This window comes from Medicago truncatula, chromosome 4, assembly GCF_003473485.1.
Source record: "Medicago truncatula cultivar Jemalong A17 chromosome 4, MtrunA17r5.0-ANR, whole genome shotgun sequence".
NCBI classification, from domain to species: Eukaryota; Viridiplantae; Streptophyta; class Magnoliopsida; order Fabales; family Fabaceae; genus Medicago; species Medicago truncatula.
The window spans coordinates 23,360,982-23,376,446 of NC_053045.1; the positions used below are offsets into that span (position 1 = coordinate 23,360,982).

The following is a 15,465-nucleotide window of genomic DNA, read 5'->3' on the forward strand; positions in this document are numbered from 1 at the left end:
TTTCATCCATTTGTTACACATTATTAATAATCAATATCTAAAAACTACTTCAAATGATTTTCTATAACTAACAAAATATGATTCATTTGTCCCTCTCTTCTTTTGTTTGGTTTCTTCTCCCCCCATTGGTTCTTTAGTTTGGCTGTTTTTCTTTATTGGTTTGGTTCTTCTCTATAATGATTCATCTCTTCGATTGTTGCTTCCTCTTTGGTTGCTCGTCTTTATGTTTGTTTCTCTATGTGGCTTATCCTCTTTATGATGGTTACTTACTTTGGTTAGTCCTCTTTGTCGGTTATGCTATCAATTAGCTTGGTTTATTCTCATGATTAATTTTGTAACAAACTTAAAACTTGGTAAGCTTTAGCTTGACGGGTAGGGTTCTGAGTTTATATTATTGAGTATTTTTTTTGTTTTTTGTTTGACAAACTCATGAGGTTTCCTGTTGTTGGATCATGAGTTTGAGGAAATGTGTTAAGATAATAAGATACCAGCGGCATCCTCTTTTTTGGGATAGGATTAATGTCTTATGAATATCATGTTTTTATTAATTGTTTTTGCTTTTCTCTTATGTTTTGCTTTTAAAAAGTACAGATAATTTTTTAGAAAGAGCAGGTTGCTTTCAATAAGCTTAAGAGGAAATGAAGACACTTGTCCTATTTCCCAAGTCTGTGAACAAAAAGACTAACAGCGTTTGTAGAGGAAAATAAAAATACGCAACTACAAAAGTTCCATTGAGCTTGAAGGGAAAATGGAAGCAATTATAGTAGCAACAAACTATCCAATTTGACTTTATTTTTTTATATCTTTTGTGAAACTGAATCATGTTGTCCAATCTAAACCACCTTTAATTGAGTTACATTTAGGATTTATTTTGTTAGGGTTTGTTGAGAGAATAGAGAAAGGACAAGTGAATTGTTAAAGCGAGGGAAAGCGTCAAATTTTTTGCGACTTTATTCGCCTTCAACGGTTCAAATCCATATGAGAATCCCAAAATAAGCAAAATTATAGTAAAATTGCATCAAAATCGCACAAAAACGTGAAATTCATACAAAACCGCAGGATTTTAATGGGTTTTGAAGGATTTTGTCCATTTTTCTAGTCATTTATGTTGATTCAGTTTAAAGTCCACAAAATACTTATACATATATTTAACATTATTTTTGTTTTAATAAAGTCCATCGATTTTGGTTACGATTTTACGATTTCATATATCGATTCTACAAAAGTAGTTAAGTAAAATTCTTCGATTTTGATTGTGATTTTACGATTTTAAATTTTACTTTTCTCTTTTGACCTGAAGCAAAATCCCGATTTTGGCAACCTTTGTATGCAGCAACTCTACACTTCTGTACTTTATTCCATGACTTCAATCATATATATACAACATTGTGATGGGCTTTCTATATGCCGGATTCCATAAATTCTCTCTGTTGGCTGCTGCAGCATTTCCACACGGTTTAATGTGTTTACCGGATCAAAACTATTGATTTGAGATCAGACGTTTACATTTCAAACTCATTTTCATTAGGTAAAACAATCTCATCCGCCAGGTAAAACAATCACATCCGCCAATTTAATATTTGACTGCTTAGATCTGTTACAGTGTCTTGTTACATGCTGTAACTGCAGGAAATCCAATTTGAAGGAAAGGCAAAGGGGATAAATGTGAAACTGTTTCTCCCAACCTTATAACATACATGAAAATGACTTGTTCCTTCACTGTCATGTGTGGCTCATAAAGCTTTGTTCGGGAAGTCCAAAATAATGCTCATTATGGTACTTCACTTTCTATACATCCATGTATTTTGCGCCATATAGCAACATCTTTTGGCAGATATAGTTTGAGTTCCAAAGAGAGAAAAGGAAGATCCATATCGATGTCAAAAAAATACCAAATATTTTCCCAAAAAACACAGTAAATACTAAGCTTATGAGTACCAAAGAAATTGCATAAAACTCAAAATTCTTTTGCTTCTCTATTATTGTGCTTCCTCGGCAAGTATCTTTCTCTTGTTTTCCTTTGGTGGACATGATCTTTGATTGTGATACCTTTGAACTATCTGAAGATATAGCTGTCAAAGACGATTCAGTAGCTTTGGCTACTTTCTTATACGTTGAATAAATATTTTTTGACACACCAAAACAATCAAAGCCGTAACAAGTTTTATGACGAGCTCTTCTATTCTGCAAGACAAAGATATTAAAAGTTAATGATCAAAAACTTTGTTTATAAAAAGGAAATGGATTTGATTCATATACACTGTGTAAAAAAATATTAAGAGACTTACCAATAAAGTTTCCAACACCATAGCTTTGATCACTTTTAAAACTGTATGTTTGTTCTTTGAGTGGTGATGAGCAACAACTTTAGATTCAAGTATGTCATCAAGATCAACAACAGGGCGAAAACATTGAGATAATTTGCTCTTTGAAAAGCTCCTCATGATGTGTAACTCAAGAAAAAGAAATTCTTCAAGAGTTTGGAGTTACAGATGAGGATATTTTTGCGTATAACTTCAAAGCTAGCAAGGGAAACACCACATTTAGAAAATAGGTTAACTCTTTTTGATATGAAAATTTGGTTTTGGTTGTAAGATGCAAGAAATGTTTGGTTGGTGGGTTATTATATATTGTGAAGTGACTGCTCAATGGTTTTTCTTTACTACTTTGTTTTTTCTTCTTTTTCTTTAGTGAAAGAGTTCAAAGTTGGGGGAAATAAAGAGAGAAGGCCACTTAGGTGCTCCTTGTTAGAGACAGGTTGAAGGATTATGTGACTTTTATATATTTTTTCTTTTTAGAAAGTGGGATTAGAAAAAAGATTGGGCTTTTCCATAGATTTTTATTTTCAATATCATAGGAGAACGAGCCACGAAGGACTTAATGTATTTTAAGTTATGTGGCAATGAATTATCAAGGTGATATGAACTACAAGACGTGCATTATATTTAAAAGTCTATCATAAAGGCGCCGTTTGGATTGAACTTATTTTAAGCTTATGAAAAATAGCTTATGTAAATAAATAAGTTTTTATTTTAATTTATAAGCTTTCATTAGTGAATATCGTATCTTCATAAACCGTTTTTTCAAATACAACCTTAAAAACTTATAAATAATACTTAAAAACTTATTTATTTGCATAAGCTGTTTTATATAAGCTCTAAAATCAGCTAATCTAAACGGATGATTTTCTCCAAAGTTTAAGAAGGTTTATTTGGATTTGGGATTGAGTTGACACTGGAAAACTATTCCTTCTGAATATTTCTTGTTCATTAGTTAAGTTGAAACAAATCTCTTCAACAAAATAAAAATTCTTAATTATCGTCTCATTCACATGTTTTTAGATGTGTTTGTGTGTCTTTCTATCTAATAAAGAGTAGTAGATAATCGTGATAAATTAGCTGATAACAAATTAGTTTATTGGGACCGTTTGAATTAGGCTTATTTTGAGCTTATGCAAAAAACCTTGTGGAAATAAATAAACGTTTATGTATTATTCTTAAGTTTGTCAATGTAGTTTATGAAAAAGTATTTTATGAAGATACAATTTCCGTTAGTGAAAACTTATAATTTAACATAATAGCATATTTATTTGCATAAGCTATTTTTTATAAGTTTAAAAATAAGCCAATCCAAACGAACCAATAGCCTATAACCAATAAGCATTTGATAGCGGATAATCGAATTAAATTTGTAGATGTTAGTAAAATTGATGATGAATAGTGGATAAATATAAAATAACAATAACATATTTTTATCTAATATTAAAGTTTTTCAATTAGTTCAAACACTCCTTAAAATATCTTATGAAAAATCACTATAAATGTGTAAAAGAGATGTTATAATTTCGTGAAAAAAATTGTTACCAAACATAACTATCCTTTATAAGTTCAAAATTTAGTCTTGTGCAATAAACCCTATGTATAACAATTATTAAACCACCCTTTATATGTAGGGGTATTCAAATATAAAGAAAAATAAAAGAACAAAATTGATACACATAAAATCTCATTTTATTATTATATCGATACATTTACAATAAGTTATGTTTCTTGTCTAGGGAAGAGGTATTGGGGTAAAACTAAATCTATTTCACAAGAAGATGGAGGTGATGGGGTATAGCTAAACCAGTGTGGTAAGGCTAAACCGGTAGTGCAAGGTTATGGGGAAGAAAGGGGGAGGGAAGGGGACTACGGGTAAGGTATGTTTCTTCTCTAAGGCGTAAAAGATCTTGATGGTCGACCTTGCATCCCAAACAAATCAACATGACACCTAGACAATCCGCACTTCTTTGCAGTGTGTTGTCATCCCCATTGACCGTTCATACAATCCCTGAGCTTCCAAAGAGGCTTATTTTTATGAAAGGCCAACGATAGAAACACATTTTTGCAGAAGGAATAGGAGAGAAGGGGAGAGTGTGAGATGATGGTGCGAGAGTGTATCTACACTTAATGTTGGGTCAAAAAACCTTATTCATATGGGGAAATTATGCATAGAGTGTATCTACACTTAATGTTGGATCAAAATATGTGTTTCAAAGGGGTTTTACTTGCTATTAATAGAGGTAAAAACCTTTGAAAACGTGTTTTATGAGGTGAACACCACCGGCAAAAAACACTGACTTTGTTCAGATTATAATATAATCTGAACTTTTGCCCCTGATTTTTGGATTATATAATCCGAATTTTTTCGATACTAGGTGAAAAATGAGAGAAGATACATACCTTATGTAGGGTGAGGGACGTTTTGGATTATATAATCCTAAACATGATTTTTGTTATGTGGTCCACGTTGCATCGACAATTTTTATGTTTCAGGGCGCCCAAATACCTCTATAAATAGGTTTTCATAACTAGAAACCACAAAAAAAAAAAAAAACCATGGAAAAATCTGTCTTTGATCCGAACATCAAGCAATTTTATTATTTATTTATTTTATTGATTTTAGATGTCTTTTTGTAATTTAGTCGATTTATTTTGATGAGTGATATTTTGTTATATTATATGTTGGTATTTATTAGTATAATATGTTTGTTATTTGGTGTAGAAATATATATATTATTTGGTGTAGAAATATATATGTTATCTGGTGTTAAAATATATTTGTTATAGAGATATATTTGTTATTTGAGGTAGATATATATTTGTTATTTGTTATAGAAATATCACATATATATATATATATATATATATATATATATATATTAAAATAGAATATTGAGATGTGAGGGGAAGATTTGGAATAAAAGAGAATATATTAGGTTTATAAAAAGAGAAATTAGGAATGGAGAAACAGAATACGTGAAAACAGTTTTTGGGAGAAAAGGGAGAAACCAAGAGAAGAGAAGAGTCAGAGAAGAGAAAGTGGTAGAACCTGGCGATCATATAACCTAAGGTAAGGGTGGGACTAACCTTCTTTAATCATAAGTATGTAATCCTGAAAAAGGTAACCTTGTAGATGTTAATAGGTTTTGATGTTGTAGAATTAGGGTTTGAAACTAAAATTGATTGTAGAAAGAGTAGATAATTCGATGAATTAGGTTGATAATTGGTGAATTTCTAAAATAATGTTTCGGGTCAAGTTTTATATGGTTTTGAGTGCCTTATCATGTATAGAAATGGTTAGACAAGTTTTGGAATCATATTTGGGCATTGGGAAGTCAAAATTGGGATTTTGGGGTGAAAAATGGGTTTTTCCCGAGAGCTGCACAGTGACAGATCTCCTGTTTCATGTTCTTGCGTCTTTTTCACACGTTTCTGTTTTGAATTGGCCTTTGGTATAAACATTAAAGTTGTAGATAATTGTGTTAGCTTTCCATTGGTTTTGGTTTAACTTGCAAATGATTTTTGGTTTTGGAGTTATGATGAAAATACTCCAAGGAGGTCTTAGTAAAATTTTATGAAAATTCCGCATAACTATTTCTAGGTCAACCCAAAACTTATGGATTGTCTCCAAACTTCAAAGCTTGTGTACTATGAGTTCAATTAAGGTGTTTAAGAGTATTTAACCTATGTTATGATGTTACATGATGTTATTCATGATTGATGAATTATTATATGAATGTATATATTGATGACTATGATGTTACATGATGTTGTTTATAATTGATTAATTATGATATTATGATGCGAAGTCATTGTTGTTGTCGTTGCCGTTGTTGCCGTTAATGTCGCTAAGTTATAAGTTGTTGTTCTAAGAGGTTGAAGTCGTATAAGTTGTTGAAGTTGTCTAAATTGTCGAAGCTGTCTAAGTTGTTAAAGTCGTTGGTTGCTGAGTCCATGCATAATCATTAAAGTTGAGGGCTTGATGCTCTGGAATGTATAACCATTCATTTAAAGTTGAGGGCTTGATGCCCTGTGAGCCTTTTTCGCTCTATAAGTTGAGGGCTTGATGCTCTGTGAGCCTTTTTCGCTATATAAGTTGGAGGTTTGATGCCCTGTGAGCCTTATTCACTCTTAAAGTTGGGGGCTTGATGCCCTGATTGGTACCACATGCATGTTTAAGTTGTTGTTGTTGCATTATCAAGTTGATGTCGTTGTTGTCGCATTGTCGTTGTTGTTAAGTTGTCATTTATCAATGAGTTGTTAATGAAGAGCTATGTGAAGTAGTAATATTATTAATTGATGTTGTTTTATGTTGTTAAATTATGTTGATGAATATGATGTTATATGAAGTTGAATTATTATATGAATGTATAAGTTGATGAATATGATATTATAAGATGTTGCTCATAATTGACGAATTTTTATATGAATGTATCTGTTGATAACTATGATGTTATATGATATTGTTATGTGTTGTTAAATTCTTTTAAAGAATTATATGCTTATTATTATTGAATGTGAAATCTTACCCCTTCTGTTTGAATGTTGCCTCTACGTGGGTAACGTGCAGATAACCAGGATTAGCTGTTAAAGTGAGTTGACTCTCTCACGCGTCGTCTTAGGGTCGCTCTAATACGTAACGGATGAGGATATTAGTATAGTTTTCCATTTGTTACGTGTTATTATGAATTATGTTGATGAACCATTTGAAATGGGATTTTTAAGAAGTTGTTTATGTTTAGGTCGTAGTGCCATTATGTTGAATAATGAAATATTTTTCCGCTGCGATGTAGTTTGAATTATTGATAAAAGATGTTTTAAATAAATAGTAATTTTACTCTATTTATCTTTTAAAGAAGTGTGATATCCTGTTTAAGTTGAATACTCTGAATATTATGCAAAAATTTTCATGTTGGGAAAACGGGGTGTTACAACCCTCTCTTGGTTGAAGGGTCAGCTGAATCAAATCAAACTCGAACTCAACTATGTACAGAAACATACAAAGGGTATATGGTGTTGAGTATCAATGTCCATCGACCGACTCAACCGGGAGTGTGTGGTCCAGCCGGATATAGCTCATGAGCGACGACGACGTGAGGACCATGTTCTTGATCTTTGGTCAGTACAGTAATAGAGGGTCAATCGAGTTGGACGCTTCATTGGTCAGATATGTTGAACAAATTCAGAAAAGTTTGATCCGACGCAGGAACTACGAAGAGATCAGGGCACTAATGAATGCACCACACGAAGACATTAATTTAGATGATCTGTGATGATATGCTATGTGTAACACCCCAACATTCAATTTTTATTTAATTCATTGATATTCATTAGACGAATTTTTTATTAATACTATCATTGATGATGCTTATGTTTGAGTATTGTTTTTTTATTGAGAAAATGGAGTACTGATGATGATTGAGGAATAATAGGAGAATTTAATTAAAATGAAGGGAGCAGTCAAAATAAAATAACATAGAGTCGGGGTGTAGAATATATATTTTAATTAAGTTGGGCAGGGGAAGAGTAAAAGAATAGTGAGTAGAAGGGAAGAGTATCTTAACAAGTGACCAACCCTAATATAAATAGAAAGGTTAGGAGTCAGTATTGTTGAACATGGAAAAGAAAGAAAAGAGGAGCATTGGTGAGAAACCCTAGCGGCAGCGAGGTCAAGCCATAAACCGGAATTCTCAAAGGATTTGAGGTAAGGGGGAGATCTCTCTGGTTTATTTTTCTTGTTGGGACTGTAGAAGGGATAGAGGAGGAAAGTTACTGAAATGCTTATGAGAATTTATCTTGTAGGTTGAAGATTTAAAATTCAAAAAGAACAAAGTTAGGGTAATTTAATTAGAGCCTTTAATCATGTGAAGAGTGATGCAATTAGGTAAATTATGTGAGAAAGTAGTGTTTGGATGATATGGTAATCTTAGGTAATGTTTCATACCAGTTTGAGATCATAAGGGATCTTTAAGTGGACATTTAGGGCAATTTAGAAGCATTCCCATAGCTTAAAAACGTAGAATTTGGACACAACTCGAGACCTGACACCTGTTCCTGCCGCCTAGTGCCCACTTATGAGTTTGTTTATCCCTTTCTATTCAAAACTGGGTCTTGGTGTAAACATGAAAGTTGTAGGTATGGACGTTAGCTTTCCATTGGCTCTGATATTACCTCAAGAAGACATCCACAACGTGAGTTATTATCAAAATACTACACAAGGGTCAGAATGGTCATGCGATATGCCTAGGTTCAGGAAAACCAATCTTTTCACCCTTCTCTATAGCAAATTGGATTTAGGTCTCTTCATGCAAAATGTAGATATGAATGTTAGATTTATTTTTGTTTTTGTTTGACCTCATTCATAATTTCACAACTTGAGTTATGTTTAAAATACTACACATGGGTCAACATAGTGGTCATCTCTCCTCGTCTTAAGAAAAACAATCTTTTTCACCACTTTATATTCCGAATTGGATTAAGGTTCCTTGTTTTAAGTTGTAGGTATGAATGTTAGCTTTTAATTTCCTTTGGTTGGAATCCGTTAGGTCCTTTATAAATTGAGTTATGATTGAAATACTGCAAGTGGGTCATGTTGAGTTTACCAATGAACTTTAAGCCTAACCCCTCTAGTGGACTCCAAAACATCTATGAGAGCAATAGTGAATTTAAGCAAGCCGTTAGCGAGTATAGTAAAATTAAGGGTCCTAAAACTATGCATTTAAATGGGTGACTGTGTTTAGGCATAAATACAAGCGATTACTTCAGGATATCAGCGAGTCTAAAACATACACGGATGATAGTGATCTAAGTGACTTTAATTATTTTTAATACATGGTCGGGCAAGAGGCAGTCAAATACGATGATAAGAGGAAGGAAAAGGGATGTGTTTAAGCTAGATGGCTAGGATAAATATAAGTCCCCTGAATTAGAGACAAGTTTAAATGGTGAAGTAGTTAAGTAGTAGAAGAAGTAAAAGACATATGGATAGGTAATTCACGATGGAGTGAAAACGTTGATGATGAGAGGGCATATGAAGTAGGTGCTTGCCAGGTAACTGATGAAGTTAAACATAAACTCCTTAAACCAATAATGAGTTTATGATTATTACTAAGTTGAAGAGTAAATGAGTCAAGGTAGTTAAAGAACTCAAGATGGATGTTTGTAAGAATGAATGAAGTATAAAAATGAATAAAGATTATAAAAGTCAAATTTAGATGATCGTAAACGATGAATGGGTCATTAAGATGAAATGTTACAGAGGATAAGGAGTTGTTTATTAAGTAACATAAGTTAATAGGAATGATGGTAGGGAACAAATAAGATGAGAATCGATGAGAAGATAGCAATATTAATAGGAAAGAGGATAAGATATATTAGTTATAAGGTTAGACGATAATAACAACCGGTATCGAGAGAATAAAACCTTAAATTATAATGGAGTCTTAGTGAGGAAAGTTGCTGAAGTTGAGGGTAATGATAATATGAGATGATAACTTAAAATTAGAATCAAGTTAAGAGTAGGAGAATGGGTGGTGCATAGATGACGGCGAATGTGAGAATGAGGTAATAAGATATAAGTCGCTGTGTTGGTGAGGAAGGATCTAGTTGTATGGAGAGAAGATGTTATATGTAATTAAAACGAATAAGAGAACATCTTGAGAGAGAGTAATGATGAGGAATCCTATAAATGTGACAGAGAGTGAAAGAGATTAATATTATGCAAGGCAGCATGATCTAACTCAAAACAATCCTCTTGAAACACATTTTCTTTCATCGTTATGTTGCAGATGTGAATCCGAATTGGTGTTTTTGAACTTGATCCAGTTGGCCTACCGATCGAAATATGTCAGTTGGCGGACATGCAAGATCAAGTTCAAAAACACCTCTTCGAACACTATCATAGAAAATTATGTTGTTTATGTTGTTTACTTGTTTTTTATGCATTTTTTAATTTTTTTTCTATGTTATCCTCCATAAAAACCCTCCAAAAACACAGTCTAGTGCCGTTTGGATTATATAATCCGAAATTCTTTTGTCAAATTCTGATTATATAATTCGAATACACTCAGTTTTTTTTGGACGGTGGCGTTCCACCAAAGGTTTGGACGGTTAGTGAAGTGTTTATTGCATTTTTGGACAGTTGGATGATGGAACACATTTTATTTGATTGTAGTTATGATCTAGGACTTGTTTTAGGCTATAAATAGGTTTGCATCTTCAACATTCCTTCATTCTTAACTTCACCTCTTTTCTTACTTTTTCTTCAATATATTTTAGTTTTATAGAAGTGTTTATGGTGTTATGGTCATTGTTGACCATACATATAATCCCTACAATTGCTTTACAGCTTATGCCGGAATTATACGACGGTCAACAGAGACTTTTGAAATCAAAGAAAACACACAAAATCACTGATCGATGTAATTCGGATTTTATAATCCGAAAAATACTAACAATCTAGTTCGAATTATATAATCTAAACCAAGAGTATTTTGGTCTATTTAGAGGACGCTTAAAAATTGCATTGAGTGGAACAATTAATACTCAAAATGTTATTCCCCTGGCCCCTCTGGTTTCATGGCTCAAAATGAATGTTCGAAACTTTCGAATAGGTACTACAGATTGGTTTGGTAAAACCTAACTTCTTTTGTGATATATGGGGAAAACGTGAAACACTTGTTTTTACTACATGAAAAAGTAAAAACATATATGAATAACCAAATTAAAGCGGGTCTTGCAATCACTTAATTAATTTGTATCTTATGAAAAGGATATATAAAGAAAATCTTGTATGCCTAGTGGAATGTCCTTTCCTTTTTGGCATAACCACTTCATGAAGCAACTAACTTCTAGTGGAGGCTCCAATATATACCTTAACTTGCCATAATTTTTTTTTTTGGTCAAACCTTAACTTGCCATAATAATAACACGTTAAAAACAACTGGTTTTCTTTTTTTTAGAAAAAAAGTTTTTGTTCTTTTTCTTTTTTTAAGAAATCAAAATGGATTATATTAATAATGGCGATGAGAACTCCCTAGTATAAGACAAACCGTCTTACAAAGTATTTACAAGATACAACATCAGTCAAGACCCAAGCAATGTAAAGGATCCGACCACCATCTCTGAGAACCTTACACAAATGTGGCCTTGTTTGCCTTAAGCCACCATAAAGAATGAAATTTAGCATTATCTAAAAGTTGTATATTAAGAGTTTCTATGTTATTGAATATCTTATTATTCCGTTCACTCATATCAGCCAAACACACAAGAGCCAAAGTAATTGGAGAAACGATCGGCGAACCTTTACATGACCTGCAAAATGAGTAAATTGGAAGAAATGCTCACAAATATTTTGAGGGTCAACACCAAACACATCAATTCAAGACCTGATGTGATGCCATAACGACCCGAATACCTCCCAATGGAGAAACATATGAATATATAAGGAGATTCTTTTCAGTATTCCTCTTTTTGGGATAGATTAATGTCTTATGAATATCATGTTTTTATTAATTGTTTTTGCTTTTCTCTTATGTTTTGCTTTTAAAAAGTACAGATAATTTTTTAGAAAAAGGTTGCTTTCAATAAGCTTAAGAGGAAATGAAGACACTTGTCCTGGTCTGTGAACAAAAAGACTAACAGCGTTTATAAAGCAAAATAAAAATACGCAACTACGAAAGTTCCATTGAGCTTGAAGGGAAAATGGAAGCAATTATAGTAGCAACAAACTATCCAATTTTATTTTATTTTTTTATATCTTTTGTGAAACTGAATCATGTTGTCCAATCTAAACCACCTTTAATTCAGTTACATTTAGGATTTATTTTGTTAGGGTTTGTTGAGAGAACATAGAAAGGACAAGTGAGTTGTTAAAGCGAGGTAAAGCGTCAAATTTTTTGTGGGGTTAATAATGTTTTTGGCCCTTGTAATATGGTGGACTTTTGGTTTTAGCCCTTGTAAATTTTTTATTTTTAGATTCCACCCTTGAAAAATGAAGATTCTTTAGGATTGGCCCCTGACCTCAATGTGTCAGCAGAATCTCCTACGTGGCAGTGACGTATCAATTTCTTTTCTTTTTTAATTTTTTTTTCTCATGCCACGCGTGTAAATTAAAGGCCACGTCATTTATGATTAAAAAAAAACTGAAAATTTTAAAAATAAATAAAATTGTTTTTTTTTTTTGTAATTAACTATTTTAAAAAACATTATTTATTTAAGAAAAAAAATCAGAAATCCTTCAATACTATTAACTGTTCACCATTTTCTACTAGGAGCACCATTTTCACGTTTAGTACCCAGATCACTACATCATTCATTGTTCACCATTTTCAACATACTACTACAACACTTAGCCTCATCCCTCCATTATCATTTGTTCACCAAAACATATTCTAAGTCATTAACTACACTGCTTCCATTCCAGTAATTCATACAATGCGTAAATATGTTCCAAGCAATTGCTTTTCAAATTGTGTATGTCCTAAGGTAAAATAATTTTGTCTTCCTCTTCTTCGTTCCTTTCTCTTCAACTGTGTTTTGATACCCAAACTTTCATGAACTCGTTGCACCAACATTCGAGTGAGTTTCTTCCATTCGATACCCCAACAGAAGATGCTTTGTTGAAACCCATTTCACAAACCCTAAATTCTGGACCAGCACTAACCAATTCGAATTCTGGACAAGAATTCGATTTAAGGAACAAAGAGGAAGAGAAAGGAACGGACGGACAAAGAGGAAGAGAAAGAAAATGAAGAAGGGAAGAAATCGATCTGGTTCAAGAGGAAAAGAGAATAATTTGATTTGGTTTTTTTGTATTTAAGGATTTCTGATTTTGTTTCTTAAATAAATAATATGTTTTTTAAAATAGTTAATTATAAAAAAAAAAACAATTTTATTTAATTTTAAAATTTTCAGTTTTTTTTTTAAAATTATAAATGACGTGGCCTTAAAATTACACGCGTGACATGTATAAAAAATTAAAAAAGAAAAAGAAATTGACACGTCACTGCCACGTAGGAGATTCTGCTGACACATTGAGGTCAGGGGCCAATCCGGAAGAATCTTCATTTTTCAAGTGTGGAATCTAATTTATTTTTTTTATAGGGGCTAATACCAAAAGTACACCATATTACTGGGGCCAGAAACACTATTAACCCATTTTTTGTGTATGCAGCATTGTTGTGAAAATTCCGACTTAAATCCTAAAATCTAGAATTTTGCAACTTTATTCACCTTCAACGACTCAAATCCATATGAGAATCCCAAAAAAGCAAAATTATAGTAAAATCGCATCAAAATCGCACAAAAACGTGAAATTCATACAAAACCGCATGATTTTAATGGGTTTTGAAGGATTTTGTTCATTTTTCTAGTCATTTATGTATAATTATTTTGTGGACTTTAAACTGAGTCTGTTATAAATTGTATATACTCATAACCGACTCTCAGTTTAAAGTCCACAAAACACTTATACATATATTTAACATTATTTTTGTTTGGATAAAGTCCATCGATTTTGATCGCGATTTTACGACTTCTTTTATCGATTCTACAAAAGTAGTTAAGTAAAATCCTTCGATTTTGATTGAGATTTTAATATTTACTTTTTCCTTTAGAACTGAAGCAAAATCCCGATTTTGACAACCTTTGTTATGCAGCAACTCTACACTTCCGTACTTTATTCCATAACTTCAATCATATATATACAACAGTGTGATGGGGTTCCTACATCATACATAGGCCGAATTCCATAAATTCTCTCGATTTGCTGCTGTAGCATTTCCACATGGTTTAATGTGTGTACCAGATCAAGACTGTTGATTTGAGATCAGACGTTTACATTTCAAACTCATTTTCATTCGGTAAAACAATCTTATCCGCCAATTTAATATTTGACTGCTTAGATCTGTTACAGTGTCCTGTTACATGCTGTAACTGTAGGAAATCCAATTCGAAGGAAAGGCAAAGGGGATAAATGTGAAACTGTTTCTCCCAACCTTCTAACATACTCTAAAATGACTTGTTCCTTCCAAAATAATCCTCGTTATGGTACTTCACTTTCTATACCGACCCTTTACATCCATGTACTTTGGACCATATAGCAACATCTTTTGGCATCTATAGTTTGAGTTCCAAAGAGAGAAAAGGAAGATCGAAATTGAAGTAAAAAATATTCCAAATAGTTTCCCAAAAAACACCATAAATACTAATCTTATGAGAACCAAACAAATTGCATGAAACTCAAACTTCTTTTATTTCTCTAATATTGCGCTTCTTCGGCTAGTATCTTTCTCATGTTTTCCTTTGGTGGACGTGATCTTTGATTGTGATACCTTTGAACTATCTGAAGATAAAGTTGACAAAGACGATTGCGTAGCTTTGGTTACTTTCTTATACGTCGAATAAATATTTTTTGACACACCAAAACAATTAATCAAAGCCGTAACAAGTTTTATGACGAGCTCTTCTATTCTGCAAGACAAAGATATTAAAAGTTAATGATCAAAAACTTTGTGCTATAAAAAGGAAATGGTTTTAATTTATATAAACTACTGTTAAAAACAATTAAGAGACTTACCAATATAGTTTCCAACACCATAGCTTTGATCACTTTTAAAACTGTATGTTTGTTCTTGGAGTGGTGAGCAACAACTTTAGATTCAAGTATCTCATGAAGATCAACAACAGGGCGAAACCATTGAGATAATTTGCTCTTTGAAAAGTTCCTCATGGTGTAACTCAAGAAAAAGAAATTCTTCAAGAGTTTGGAGTTACAGATGAGGATATTTTTGCGTATAACTTCAAAGCTAGCAAGGGAAACACCACATATAGAAAATAGGGTAACTCTTTTTTATATGAAAATTTGGTTTTGGTTGTAAGATGCAAGAAATGTTTGGTTATGACTCTTTATTTATGTGAAGTGACTGCTCAATGATTTTTCTTTATTACTTTGTTTTTTCTTCTTTTTCTTTAAGCTTTGTTTGCGAGTTGGGTTTTTGAGGGGAGGGAAAGGGAAGGAAAGGCTTATGGAGTCAAAACCCTTGTTTGCGAGTTTTAAAAAAACAAGGGAAAGGCTTTGGGGGGTTTTGAAGGGCTTCATTTGTCCAATTTTAAAGTTCCCCCAAATTGGGGGGTTTTGGGGGGT

At 32.5% G+C, this 15,465-nt stretch overlaps 1 protein-coding gene across 3 annotated transcripts; it reads right to left on the reverse strand.

Moving 5' to 3' along the window:
- Nucleotides 1–1,179: 1,179 nt before the first annotated feature.
- Nucleotides 1,180–15,210, reverse strand: LOC25479978 (uncharacterized). Of its 3 annotated transcripts, none has more exons than XM_024774638.2 (2): nt 14,899–15,210; nt 1,180–2,184 (listed from the first exon to the last, which is right to left on the reverse strand). In XM_024774638.2, the coding sequence occupies exons 1-2, from the start codon at nt 15,049–15,051 to the stop codon at nt 1,789–1,791; spliced, it is 549 nt and encodes a 182-aa protein (XP_024630406.1). In that variant the 5' UTR covers nt 15,052–15,210; the 3' UTR covers nt 1,180–1,788. The 3 variants fall into 3 exon arrangements, 2 of the variants coding, with proteins under 2 accessions (XP_024630406.1, XP_013443037.2); XM_013587583.3 differs by lacking the exon at nt 14,899–15,210 and adding an exon at nt 2,289–2,787; XR_005645716.1 differs by lacking the exon at nt 1,180–2,184 and adding an exon at nt 14,591–14,792.
- Nucleotides 15,211–15,465: the final 255 nt, after the last annotated feature.

Excerpts from the sequence above, each read along its gene's own strand:
- LOC25479978 (XM_013587583.3), bottom strand. The coding sequence starts at position 2,444 with ATGAGGAGCTTTTCAAAGAGCAAATTATCTCAATGTTTTCGCCCTGTT. Across the intron at positions 2,185-2,288 it reads TGGTGTTGGAAACTTTATTG|AATAGAAGAGCTCGTCATAA; the intron begins GTAAGTCTCTTA and ends TTTGTCTTGCAG.